The sequence below is a fragment of the Peromyscus leucopus genome, chromosome 7, assembly GCF_004664715.2.
Source record: "Peromyscus leucopus breed LL Stock chromosome 7, UCI_PerLeu_2.1, whole genome shotgun sequence".
NCBI lineage: Eukaryota > Metazoa > Chordata > Mammalia > Rodentia > Cricetidae > Peromyscus > Peromyscus leucopus.
This window is the reverse complement of record NC_051069.1, coordinates 104,357,899-104,371,897: the sequence shown is the minus strand read 5'-3', so window position 1 is coordinate 104,371,897 and position 13,999 is coordinate 104,357,899. Positions and strand designations below refer to the sequence as shown.

The 13,999-nt window shown below is 45.5% G+C and overlaps 1 protein-coding gene across 2 annotated transcripts in view; it reads left to right on the top strand.

Annotated features, from left to right (window-relative positions):
- The window catches only part of Tgfbr2 (transforming growth factor beta receptor 2), a 98,302-nt gene that overhangs the window by 15,797 nt on the left and 68,506 nt on the right, over positions 1–13,999 (top strand). Inside the window, exon 2 of one of the 2 annotated variants that reach the window (XM_028886524.2) lies at positions 4,442–4,516. The exons of the other annotated variant lie outside the window; for it this stretch is intronic. Within the exon in view, the coding sequence (XP_028742357.1) occupies positions 4,442–4,516 (75 nt within the window). The remainder of the gene's footprint in view (positions 1–4,441; positions 4,517–13,999) is intronic. 2 annotated transcript variants of the gene reach the window in all.

The following is a 13,999-nucleotide window of genomic DNA, read 5'->3' as shown; positions in this document are numbered from 1 at the left end:
CTCTAGGGCCTTATTTTGCCAAGTAGACTGGCCTGCCTGGCCAGAGTCTCATATATCTGCCTGTCTCCAAATCCTCAGCAGGGGGTTATCCATGGAGGTCACTAATGGTTGTGAGCCACCATGTGAGTGCTGGGAATCCAACCCAGACCCTCTGCAGGAGCAACAAGTGCTCTTAACCATTGGCACCTCTCTAGCCCCCGGGCTACATCTTTAGCTCCTGTGAGCTCATTTAAATCCCCCATCTTCCTCTTGCTCACTGCCTCTCTTGGAAGCTCATTCATATGGCCACTCACCAACCTTGGTGTATGCCTTCTCACTTCAGGATTAGATTAGACTGAAAACTCTCCAAGGGAACCGCTATCCGTGTCTGAGTCTCCCCACTCCATAGCAAGTGTTCTCAGTACACATGCTCATTTGTGTGCTGTGTTACTTGCTACTCTCAATTCAAAGGCAAAGGGGCAGGCTTGTGAGTCTAGAATACGTGCCTTCTTGCTATCAAGCATTACTGCCAGGGCTTTGCTACCTATAGCTACAGGTGTGCTTCAAAGCATTCCGGGCTTGGAGCGAGTCTGGAGTGATCCACCCTGTTGCTGTCTACAGTGTAACCTCCAGTCTTTCATTCTGTGAGTCTGAGGGTGCTGCACTGGGTGGAGGGGGCACTTAAGGCTTGCTATTCTTTCATACATTGCATTTGTCTTTGATATATTTATTCTTTTGTCCATTGCTTCAGACAATATGATTCTGGATGCTCACGGAACTCATAAAGTCAATAGCCATATTGTTTAGGACAAATATTGGCCCCTGCTACCTTCCTTTGTATGGACTGTGTGTTGTCTTCTGCCACTGGGATTGTTGAAGAAGGGATGGGAGACTGTTGAGGAAGAAGAGAGAGCTAGAAGACTTCCTGTCTGAAAGTGTGCAAGTGTCCTTGTCACAAAGGCGACTCTTTCTGGAAAGCCCTGTTAGAATGACACATTCAGAACAACTGAGTATGAAGCCTCCTAGTCATATGCATACTTAACAGGAACAAGCCGGGAGGGTGTTCTGGAAAGCCCTTAACCCTCTCCTCCACCACGGTGTTCTCAGCTCCATATGGCAACACCAGTGCACATGCAGCCTGGGCACCAGGAGCTGTGTGTTTCCTGCTCTGCCTGCAGGCAGATCACCACCCAGTTCCATCTGGATCATCCCTGTGATGCTCCCTCTCTGAGGAAGGCCTGGAGTAGCCACCGACATCATTACATCCCTCAGGCTTTGTGTGAGTTAGTTTTTCTCACCACTGTGACAAAAGTGCTACATAGAAGCAACTTGAAAGTAAATAGATCCTTTAGTTTGGGTCCATTGTAGTTAGGAAGGCATGGAAGAGAGGCCATGGCCACTCTGGCAGGGCGCCTGGAGCAGGACTTGTTCACATCTTGAAAAGATATGGACAAAAGGACAAGGGGGCAGACAGCTCAAGCCAGAGCCAAAAGCAGCTGCCACCTGCAAGGCTCTCCCCCTGCGACTTATTGCTAAGGTGGCTATGGTCTGGAAGATTTCATGACCTCCCCAAACAGCACCACCATCTGGAGATACAGTGTTCAAACATGAGCCTATGGAGGACACTCCACATTCAGAGGAAACAGCAGGTGTGTAGGCGAAGGTTTCTCTGTCCAGCCAGCAACTCCCAAATACCCAGCAGCCACTTCCCAAATAATTGACTCAGAGACTTACTATTACTTATAGGTGTTTGGCCGATAGCTCAGGCTCATTACTAGCTAGCTCTTACATTTACATTAACCCATTTCTATTAATTCTTGTTTTGTCACATGGCCCATGCCTTACCTGTGCTTTCACATCTTGCTTCTTGGGCAATTCACAGTGTCTGCCCTGACTCTGTCCTTCTTTATCTACCTCTTCAGTTTGAATATACTGCCTAACCTTATTCTGCCTGACTACTGGTCAAAGCAGCTTTATTTATCAACCAATGAGAGCAACACATATTCACGGCACACAGAAAGACCATCTTACAGCAGCAGGTGTGCACCACCCAAGCTTTTACCCACCCTATGGAGTCAGAGGAAAGGAAAGAAAAGTTTGTATCCTTAGTCTTAACAGTCTGACACTTTTCAGAAATGGTTGAGAGACAAGACTCTTAATTTGACACTCCATTGGTTAGCTTTTTAAACTGCTGAAAACATTTGTCTTTCAAGATTTTAATGATGGTTTTGGCGAGGGTGCTTGTGGCCATCATATAATCACTTACACTGTCCCGGACATTACCAGGCATTTTCACAAACTTAGAGTGTCACCTCTCACTCACTTACTAATGAGATGCCTGGAGAGTCCCCAGGGCACAAAAGGACACCCAGTTTCTTTTTAATAATGATTACTTTTGTTATTTTTACAATTTCATAACGCATATAATGTGTTCTGACTACTTCCTCTTTCTGTCCTCTCTTATCTCCGCCCCCCCCCACACACACCCGTCACCCTTCCCTATCCCACCAGTACGTGACTTGGTTTTGTGACCCATTTAGATAAGCAGGGCCACCCGTGTGACAGTTGAGTTGGTGGCATCCAGTTTCTTAACAGTTCAATGTTATCTTCTTGAATCATAGCTATAACTTTAGCTCCCATGAACCAAGTCCATTGGTTTTATCTCTGCCAATATAACAACTTCCCCTTCCACCTCCTCTGTTTCTTTTGGTGTACATATGTATGTGTTGCATGTATGTGTATGTAGTTCATCTGTGTGTGTGAGAGAGTGAGTGTGTGTGTGTGTGTGTGTGTGTGTGTGTGTGTGTGAGAGAGAGAGAGAGAGAGAGAGAGAGAGAGAAGAATGAGGAGACCAGAAGTCAATGTTGAATGTCTCTTTCTATTGCTCACTCTCTCTCTGTTATTATTATTATTTCTATTATTATAGAAAGAGTCTCTCTGAACTTGGAGCTCATCAATTAGTTTAGACTTGCTGGTCAGCAAATCCAGAGATCCTCATATCTCTGTCCTCCCAGTGATGGGATTGTAAGGAAGCACTGCCATGCCCAGCCTTTTTATTTGACTACTGTGAATCTGAACTCAGATCCTCTTGCTGACATGCAGACAGTTTATTAACTGGGTCATCTTCCCATCCCTTGCCACTCTTTGTATATAAAAAACAACTGGCCTAGGTATCCAGTATCTATGTGAGTCATGCTTTGCCAATCAAAACATCTCTGTTCTCTGAATATTTCTTCAGATGTTCATCTTTTACAAGTTCTGGGAAGGGAAATGAAAAACAATATGCAGCCTCTGATACAAGTTTAGTTGTTTTGACCAGTGTAGTAGCAGGCTGCAGGAGGAGCTTTGAGGGCAGCCCTGGGAAGCTTGGGCGCCCATCATTGACAATGTCATTTCTAGTAAATCTTCACTATGATATCACCAGGGTGTCAACTACTTGGCTCTTGTGCTCTCTGAATGGCAGGGTTCTAAAGTCAGAAGAAAATGGAGAGATTAGAGGGTCAGGTGACATGCACTGGTTCCAAGCAGAACTGAGACCAAATTCCGGGAGGTCAGTGTGCACTCCATTGTAGTAACGGGGTCACTCCAGTGAACTTCACACCTCTGTTGGTTGTTCTTCTCGTTGCTGTTGACAGAAGCAACCCAAGGAAGGAAGGCTAGTTTCGACATACAGTTGGGTTTCCCGTCGGTGGTGGTGGGGAAGACATGGCGGCCGGTGAGAGCATAGGGTGCTGGTCTGACTGACCCACAGTCAGGAAGCAGACACACGCATGCTGGTCTTTGCTTGTCTTCTCCTTCAGTTCAAGGACCCAGCCTATGAGATGGGTGGGTCTTCCCTCTTCAGTTAAATCTCTCTGCACACACCCTCACCCCCACCCCCCAGAGCTGTGTTTCCCTGACTAGTCTAAATCCAACCAAGCTGTCAAGAAGTGTCATCTCAGTGCCCATGTTCCCCTTTGTTCCATATAATCTAGGAACACATCAAATGTCTTTTACTGTAGAATGGGTAGAAATGAATATTAAAATGAACATTAAAATGAAATGATGAATATTAAAAACAAAACCCTTGTGAGGAGTGGGAATATAGCTCAGTAATGGAATGCTGGCCTAGTGTCTGTGAGGCCTGAGCTTTAATTCTCAACACCACACACACAAAAATTGCCAAAGTGGTTATTGACCCGCCTCTCTAGTAGTGGGAAACCAGTGCCAGGTGGGCAGGACAGAGAACCAACTTGAATTTTTTTTTCTCAGTGAAGTGGGCAAAGAACAGCAGCCAGGCTTGGGGACTATAGTCTGATAGGTTTGAAGACACCCTATTGACCATCCCTGGCTGTGATATTCTATACTTAATCTTCTACATGATTACAACACTTGGTTAATTAAAAAATGTGTTTGCTTGCATGCCATTTTAAATCTGGAAACTGCCCTCTGAGAGGGTGTAATTCTCCATCCCATTTTACAGATGTGGAAATGGAGGCCCAGAAAGATGCACCCATCCACCTAAGCTGTAATAGGACCATCCATCCACTGAACCGCTGTAACGTATTGCGAATTTATCTTCTCATCTTTCTAGTGTCTGTAGTTATTATGCTCTTTCACTGCTTACTTTATACATAAGTCTAAGATAAAAATCTGTGATCTAGGGCTGGAGAGCTGGGAGCTGAGAGCACATGTTGCTCTTACAGAGGACCTGAGTTCAGTTCCCAGCATGCACATAGGGCAGCTCACAGTTGCACAAAATTCCAGCTCCAGAGGATTCAACACTCTCTTCTGGCCTCCTTGGGCACTGTACTCATGTGCACAAACCAACTCACAGACATACACATGTGCACATAATTTAAAGATGTCTATGTCTGTCATATTTTCACATACTAGTAGCTAAACTGTAGATGAGGTAGGGGGAAAGCCTACTCCTCACTTTGAAAGTTAGAATGCTGGAGAATTTCTTCTTTCAGATCACACTTCTTAGAGGGTTTTGCCTCTCCACCCCAATCTCAATGGAATTCACTGTGCAGTGTCCGTTTTTCCTCTGTTGCTAGTGGGACCAGTCTCTCTTCTGGGCTTGTGGTCTTGTTAATCCCACTGCCGAGGATAAGACCACCACCACAATTTAAAGCCAAATGGAGGCAAGCTTTAATTAAATACTGGCCAGGTGGATGGGCTCTGGCCAGGTCCATACCCAGTTTCCCAGGAAAACAGTCCCTAGTCACGGTTTGCAGGGGCTTCAGTGTTTCCCATCGGGGCAAGTGTACATCCTGATGTACTTCCTGCCTGGGAACCTCCCACCCACATGTAATTAAGCACAGCCAGTGCATATGGGTCAAACAAACTTGTTTAGGGGAGTGAAAACATGTGGCTTGTTATTGCCTATCAGCAAGAGCCTCCAGCATTTCAGGAACTATCTGTCCTTGGTAAGGGGGTTGCAGATCACAGGCATTTTTGTTTCATGATCTCTAAGGCATAGTAATTAAAACTTAAAATGTAACTTAGGCTTCCACAGTCTGCCCTCTTCAGGCTGTATCACCATTCCTAGGAAACACATGTTGCCATTTACAAATGGCTGTGTGTGCCATGCTGGCAATGGTGGGACAATCCTAGAATCCCAGCACTTGACTCATGGAGAAAAGAAGGGTCAAGGGTTCAAGTTCAAATACCTGGGCAGCCTGAGTTACAGGAGCTCTGCCTCAAAAATAAATAAATGAATGAATGAAAGCATAACAGACAGCTAGTTGCTGTCATTCTGTGATTCCCCTTTTCCTGGAGCTTCAGGTGCCCACACATCAGAGGTGTGAACACAAGCATCTCTATATAAGAAGGGCAGGTCTTCACCCTGGGGACAATTATTAACTTTGTGTGCCCTTCCCATAGCTGCTTAATCATGCGTCTCTGAATAAAGGTCTGAAGAAGAAGAAAGGTGCTTCAGATTCAGGATAGGAGTAAGACAGACACCCAATGTGTCATCAGATTGCTTGGATAGAAAACAAGATGGAGTTGGAAAGGTAGCACAGCTTCTGTACAGCTGTGGCATTTCCAAAGGACATGGGATGAAGAATGACCGGAAAGACTGGGGAGATGGCTCAGTGGTTAAGAGCACTTGCTGTTCTCAAGGACCTGAGTTCAGTTCCCGGCACCAAGTCCAGTGGCTCACAACCACCAGCTCTCGGGGATCTCATGGCATCTTCTGACCTCCCTGTGTGCTTGCACACACACACCCATAATAATAAAACAAGTCCTTTTTTAAAAAGAATGGCTTTGGCTAGCAGACAGTGCGTGGCCTGCCAGTTTGCCAAGCTAATTGGCACTCCCAATTTTCCACAGATTGCTTGGCTGAAGCGTTATTATAAAAAAGGAGAAGTTGAGTCATGACATCCTCTGTTTCATTTGGGTCAAAGCATGAATTAGAGCTCTGGTGACAGTGGCTTCATTCTCCCCTGTCCCACTGGTCCTCAGCAGGGGGAGTTTCCTGTGGCTGGAGTGAGCTGGAGGGGCCTCGTGATCCTCCTTCCTGCTGCAGACTTTCCATTAAGGTCAGGCTTCATTAAGTAATGACTGGATTAATGGATTTATGTTAGAACTGGCAAAGTTTTCATCAAATTCTTAGGGATTTTTCACTGTTATGTTTTATGTACTTCCTTCTTTAAAAAGATTGCATATTTTTAAGTCTTCTGAAATAACCTTTTTATGTAATCCTTAAATACTCTATTTTTACATACTGATTTTTGTATTAAGGAAGAAGCCACTGTAACAACAACAACAACAAAACCCTAAATTTGAACATTTCAGAATGACCCTTCTTCAGATTGGGATAAAGGTAGCACACAAAGGCTAAGGAAGTGAATGAAATTGCAGGGATATAGTGCCTTAAAATACATAGTGTTTGTGTTATATCTGTGTAAACTTGCACTTTTTCTGAATGACGAGTTCATTCACGGCTGTCACCTCTGAACCGAAGGACCATTTTCTGTTGAAGAATAGGAAGGTAGTAGAGTCCATGGCCATCATGGCAGGTAGTGTGGCAACAGACAGGCAGATGTGATTCTGGAGCAGTAGCTGAGAGTTACTTATGTCTTGAGACAACCATTAGGCAGAGTAGATCTAACCCACCCCCTGAAACCTCCTCCAACAAGGCCACACCTCTTATTCTTTCCCAAACAGTTCTACCAACTGGGAACCAAGCATTCATACCCTATGGGTGCCACGCTCATTCAAATTACCATAGGGTCCCAAGAAGCCCAGGCAGGTCTTGAACTCCCCATGTAGGTAAGAATGACCTTCAACAACTGTTCCTCCTGCCTCTGCCTACTGGGTGCTAGGGTTACAGTCTTGCCCCCATGACCAGTTTCTTGGATGCTGGGGATCAAGGTCAGAGCTTTGTACATGGTAGGCAAGAACTCTACCAGCTGAACCACATCCCCAGACCTCAAGACACATTTTCACTTTTAAAATTATTTGTATTTAATTTATTTATTTATGTATGTGGCTGGTACACATGTGTCCACATGCATGTGTAGGTCAGAAGACAAATTTGAAACTTTTTGAAGTTAGTTTTTTCTCTTCTTTTGCTATCCTTCCTGGTGCTTGAACTCAGGTCATCAGGCTTGGAAATAACCACCTTGACCCACAGAGCCATCTCACTGGCCTAAGAGACATTACAGAAGTTCATCTTTCTCATGGATGGGAAGGGAAGCACAGGGCTGCATATCTATGGAGAAGCTAGAGGCAGTTGATGACTGCAGGGGTGATGAAGTTGCTTTCTTCAGGGCTGAGACCCATGGTAGGTTTCCCAGGCTACAGTGCACAGCTCAACATCCATATGCCTTCAGATCCACTAACTGGCTCTCTATCTATCTATCTATCTATCTATCTATCTATCTATCTATCTATCTGAAAGCTGACATAAGGTAGAAAGATGGGGGGAGGACTTAAGAAGAGTTGGAGCATGAGAGGTGGATTTGACCAAAACAAGACACATGCATACATAGAAAAGGAAAAAACAAAGAAACAAACAACAAAACAACTAAACAGAGAAGTTCGGCTTCATCAGGACATTCTCCAGGCCAGTCTTTCTTCAAATGAATCTGTTTGTGTCCTGCAGTCTCTGTGAGGACTGGCTAAGGAGTTCCACCCTTTCAAAAGATCACAACTAGCAGAACTCATTCTGAAGAATTTGCCCAGAGTTATCTTCTTCAGAGAAGAAGAATGTTCACAGTGAAAACAAACAGCCCTGGAGTCATGTGCTTATATTACCTGCCTCATCCCCAAACAGGATTAGAGGCTGAGTCATGTAGGAAGACGCTTTGGGCTGGGCCAGACCACACCTGCATAGAACTCTGGAGGTGCTATCCAGACACTCAGAGAAGTGCTTGTAGGCAGCTGCTCACTGGAAGTCGAGCTCTGATGAACTTCCGTCTGTTAAATTCACCACTCTGTAGAGACTGTTTTTCTCTCCCTCTCATCCGTGTTTTTATTTATTTATTTATATTTATTTATTTATTTATTTATTTGTTTATTTATTTATAGTATATACAGTATTCTGCCTGCATGTGTCCCTGCAAGCCAGAAGAGGGCACCAGATCTCATTACAAGTGGCTGTGAGCAACCATGTGGTTGCTGGGAATTGAACTCAGGACCTCTGGAAGAGCAGTCGGTGCTCTTAACCACTGAGCCATCTCTCCAGCCCCTCATCTGTGTTTTTAAATGTTATTGTTTTTAGATTCATCTATTTTGTTTTATGTGTATGAGCGTTGTGTCTCCGTGCATGTATGTGTACCATGTACGTGGCTGGTGCTCAGAGAGGTCAGAAGAGGATGTTGGATCCCGTGGATCTGGAGTTACAGGTGGTTATTGCGGGGACTAGAACCTGGGTCCTCTGCAAGAACAGCAAGTGCTCTTAACTGCAGAGCTGTCTCTCCAGACCAACTTCCTAGTGTGTGTATGTGTGTGTGAACATTTGGATGTACATGTGTGTGAGGGTGGGTGTGCCTGCACATGTGTGTGTGTTCGTTTCACTGCAGGCCAGAGCACAGCTTCCAGTGGCTTCCTTAGAAATGCCTTCTACCCTCTTTTTGAGACAGGCGCTTTCATTGGCCTGGAGCTCACTGAGCAAGGTAGACTGGCTAAGAAGTAAACCCGAGGGCCTTCTGTTCCCACCTCTGCAGCCCGGAGTACGAGCCCACCCCACCATGTGCAGCACCTCTACACAGGCTCTAAGGGTCCAACTCAGATCCTTGTGCTTGCAGGCAAGAGTGTAACCAAACGAGCAGTCTCCACCCCAGCCCCACGACTGTGTCCTTTGCTGAACTGTATTTAATTTCCAACCCTGGCTGCACATCTAAATCATCTGAGAACTTTTAAAGTAATCGCACTGCCTGAGTCAACCCCTAAGTTCTGGCTCACTGGTCTGAGCAAGGCCTTGGCTGCATCTCAATCTTAAAAAAAAAAAAAAAATCCCTAGATGCTTCTGATGTGCAAGCCAGGATTAAAAACACTGATTCAACCAAACCCAGTGAGAGTACAAATAAGGATGTGTCCAGGAATGGCAAGGTATTTAGGCAGGGTCCCACAGTAGAGAAATGCCATTTCCTGGGATCAGCAACTCCCATTCATTGACATTCTAACCAAAAATGAGCAAGGCTTCAGAACAGAACTATGCAAGAATAAAGATTCTTTTGTTTTGGAGACATCCACAGAATGGCGGCTTCCGTGGAGATGGGGTGTAGCTCAGTAGACTAACATGTGTGAAGCCCTGGGTTCCGTCCCTAGTAAGGCATAAACTGGGTGGGAAAGCAAATGCATGTAACCTCAGCTTTCTGGAGAGTGAGGATTCCAGGATGAGAGGTGATCTTTAGCTATATAGTGAACTGGAGGCCACGATTTCCTGCTCTTGAAGCCTACCTGGGATATCTGCAGCAGGTAGAAATGGGGGCAGAGTCTCTCACTGAGCCTGGAACCTGCTGGTTCCTTTAGGGAAGGCTGGCTGGCCTGCTCACCCCCAAGAGCTTCCTGTCTTTGCCCTCCAGTGCTGGGATTACAGGCATGTACTGCTGCTCTTATTTAAGTGGGTGGGTGCTGGGGATCGAACTCGGGATTGTCATGGTTGCAGGACAGGGGTTTTACTGACTGAGCTATCTCTCCAGCCCTTTAAACATTCTCTGAAAATGACAACATGTAGCCATTGGCTATTGAAATCTTTTCAAATCTCACTCTTCTTAGATCCTAAGAGGGCACGAGAGGGACAGATTAAATTCTTTGTTCCTCTCTCTTCCTGTGTCCTCTGTCTGGTCATCTAAGGCTGAGAGTAGCATGGTTGAGTAATATACTCTAACTATCCTGCTTTGTTGGAGGAATGAATGTCCAGCCAGGACATGTAGGATTTTAGCTGTCAACTGTGAAGGGCTCTGAAAACAGTATTGTGGACAGGGAGATGGCTCAGTGACTCAGTGAGTTAAGAGTGCTCGCTGGTAGGCTTGAAGACTTGAGTTCAAATCTCTAGCACCCCTGTAAAAAGTCTGGGTGGTGGTGACTGCATGTGTTTGTAACCGCAGTGCTTAGCAGAAAATGGGGGATCACTGGGGCTTGTTAGTAGGCAACACACACACACACACACACACACACACACACACCACACCATACCACACCACACACATGTACATACACCATACCACATACACATACACACACCATGCCACATATACATGTACACACACACCGCAACACATACACACATACACCACACATACCACACACACATATACACCACACACTCACAATACACACATACACCATATACTCACACACACATGTACACACACACCACAACACATACACTCACATATACCACACATACCACACACACATATACATAACACACTCACACATACACGTGTACACCACACATTCACACATACACACATACACCACACACTCACATATACACATATATACCACACACACATACACACACTCACACACATATGCACACATACACACCACAAAACACACACACATGCACAACACCACAAACACACATTATACACATGCACACAAACACACACACACACACACACACACACACACACACACACACGGAGGTGAAAAAACAGCATTGTTTCGTGGGAGTAGAGTGTGCGTCCAGTCTCAGCGTCTGCCTATAGGGTAGTGGGATTATGGGATTATAAACAGCTCAGACTCATCCTGGACAGAAAAGCAAAAGTTTGGAAGAGTTTGGGATGAGAAGGAGCACAGGGAAGGCTGTGGGAGGGGATGGGTTAGAACAGGGCATGGATGGTGGCTGGCTTGCATGAGAAAGCCATGACGAAACTCGCAGTTTTGTATGTTAACTTTAATCTGTCCTGGAGACACAGGGAAGGAGGGAAAAGAGTGTGGAGAGAAGGTGGGGACATCTAGGGCTGAAGAATGCCTGCTTCTAACTGGGCTTGATGTCTATCAACATATCCTGCAGAGAATTGGCTTCCCTGGGGCCTTGGGGTTTCCCCTGTGAGCTGCTCACCTCTTTCTGTCCTGGGAGCTCAGCAGCATTGGTAAGCTGTGGCTGAAACCCTACAAAAAGCCTTGCATTTAAAAAAAAAAAAAAAAAAGCCAGTGTTTTCTCTGAAATATTAATTTCCTTGCTCTAGGCTGCTGTGGACTTTGACTGGAAACTTAATCTCAGTGCCTCAGCTCTGCTTTATGTTTCTGTCATTGAAATGAGGCTTAACGAGAATTACTTGATACCTTGGCAAGCCTCCCTATTTTGAACAGTCTTTTATCTTGGGGCCAGGGATTTGCATTTGGAGAGGCTAGGCCAGCTGACTCCAGTCCTGGCAGGTTGCAACTTGTTGCATTGCAGACCTTGTTGGCCCATTTCTCTCACTATTAGAACCTTCTGGCCATGCCACTCAGGGCTTATGGGTTTAGCAAGGATTGCTAGTCCCTGTCCTTAATTGTCCTCTGCTTTTGCTCCACCAGGGACACCAGAGCCATCAAACCATCTAAGCCACATTCCCCGAGGGCAGCGCTTTATAGATGGCACCCAAGGCAGGAGCAGGTCTCTTTCCCCTTCTCCAGAATTCCGCTCCATTCCCAGCCCTGCCCTACATCTATGACCTCTCTTCTTGACATCTTTGTTTATCTTTTTTGTTTGCTTGTTTTGTTTTGTTCTTGCTGTTTTCATTTGCTTGCTTGTTTGCTTGTTTGTTTTGCGACAGGGTCTCATTCCCTAGCCCAGGCTGGCCTGGAACTTCTTGCCTCCTGCTTCCCAGTGCTAGGATGACTACCAGGAGCCATTTTTAACCCCAGAGAGTCTTCCTTTTCAGGTCTCCCTGAAAACTGAGGCTGCTAAGTTGACAGGCAGTTCTTTGACTGACTGAGAGATAGTGTAAGTGGTTGTGAATGTGTACACATGTAGATGCACACGTGTGCAGTTGTGTATATATGTGTATGCATGTGCATGAGCATATGGAAGTCAGAATTAAAACCCAGGAACCATTAAACCACCCTGGTCCCCTTTTGGAAGGCATGCCACATTGGGCTAGATTGACTGGCTGTCAAGCCCCAGAGATGTGCCTGGATCTCTTCCCTAGCACAGAGATTACCATCAAACAGGAGTGCCTCCTCCTCCTCCTTCTTCCATGGATTGTGGAGATTGAACTTTGGGTCCACATTCATGCAAAGCGAACACTTGACCCTTGACCCAGTGAGCTGTCTCCCCAGCTGCTGGGAGATCTTTTCCTGATGAAAATCTCTCTATTATTGACCACATGTGACAAGTGGCTAGTGTGACACAGAACTGAATATGTGATTTTATCTACCTATTTACTTTTATTTTTTATTTTTTTAACGTTGGCAGTATTGGGTATTGAACCAAGGGCCTCAAGTGTGAGAGGTAATTGCTACCACCGGGCTACTGTGTCCAGCCTGATTTTACTTATCTTAATCTTAAATGTAGTTTGATTTTGGCTGCCTTGCAGCTTGGGATCCTGCCCTTGACCTCAGGACTTCAGGAAGGTGCCTCTTGCCAGAAGCCATTCTGAGGGCTCTCTGCCGTCTGGCTCCAGGGCCTGACCACTTCACGGCCAGCTCCTGAAGGAAAGAAACTCTCCTTGACTTCTAACCCAATGTTCCCTCCACTGCTAATTTGGACTGCTTAAACCTTGAGCTTATCTTTTACAGATTATTTACACTCTTGTATCTGGATTTAACACCACCACCACCACCACCACACCATTGTCTCATTTCCCCTGTGAACATATTCCAGTTCCTTGGGCAACAACTATAAATACGATTTCATTTATTTTGAAGATCAGATGAATTTGGCAGAAGAGAAGGACTTTTTTTTCCTGACACCTGAAGATGGGATATGGGAGGAGTTGGACTTGGGGGAACGATCAACAAGTGTGCACTAAGAGGCTGCCAGGGCAGGACGGCCAATGTTAGAGAAGGCCAGAACAGCTGGAAACTTAAAAAGTCTGTTTAAGCTGAAGAATGGACTCAGGTCATAAGTCAGAAGCAAATTTAATGGAAAGGACCATTTAGAAGGGTTTATCAGGAATAACCTGGGGCCATGACTCATCCTGTAAGTGCTCAGGCTTGGGAACCTGGTTTCTGCTTCCCAATACACAAAACTGGGCATGGCATCTGAGCCTGTAATTCCAGCCCTGGAAAGGCAGATGCAGGAGGATTCCTGGGGCTTGACCAGAGAGTCTAGCCAAATCAGTGAGCTTCAGGATGGGAGAGACTCAAAAGTTAGGTGGAGGGTGATAGAGGAAGGGCCCCAGACACTGACACCCAGCCTGCGAGTGCATGCAGGAGAATATCTTACACACAGAAGAATATCTGTACACACAGGAGAATATCTGTACACCCAGGAGAATATCTGTACACACAGGAGAATATCTGTACACACAGGAGAATATCTGTACACACAGGAGAATATCTTACACACAGGAGAATATCTTATACACAGGAGAATATCTGTACACCCAGGAGAATATCTGTACACCCAGGAGAATATCTGTACACA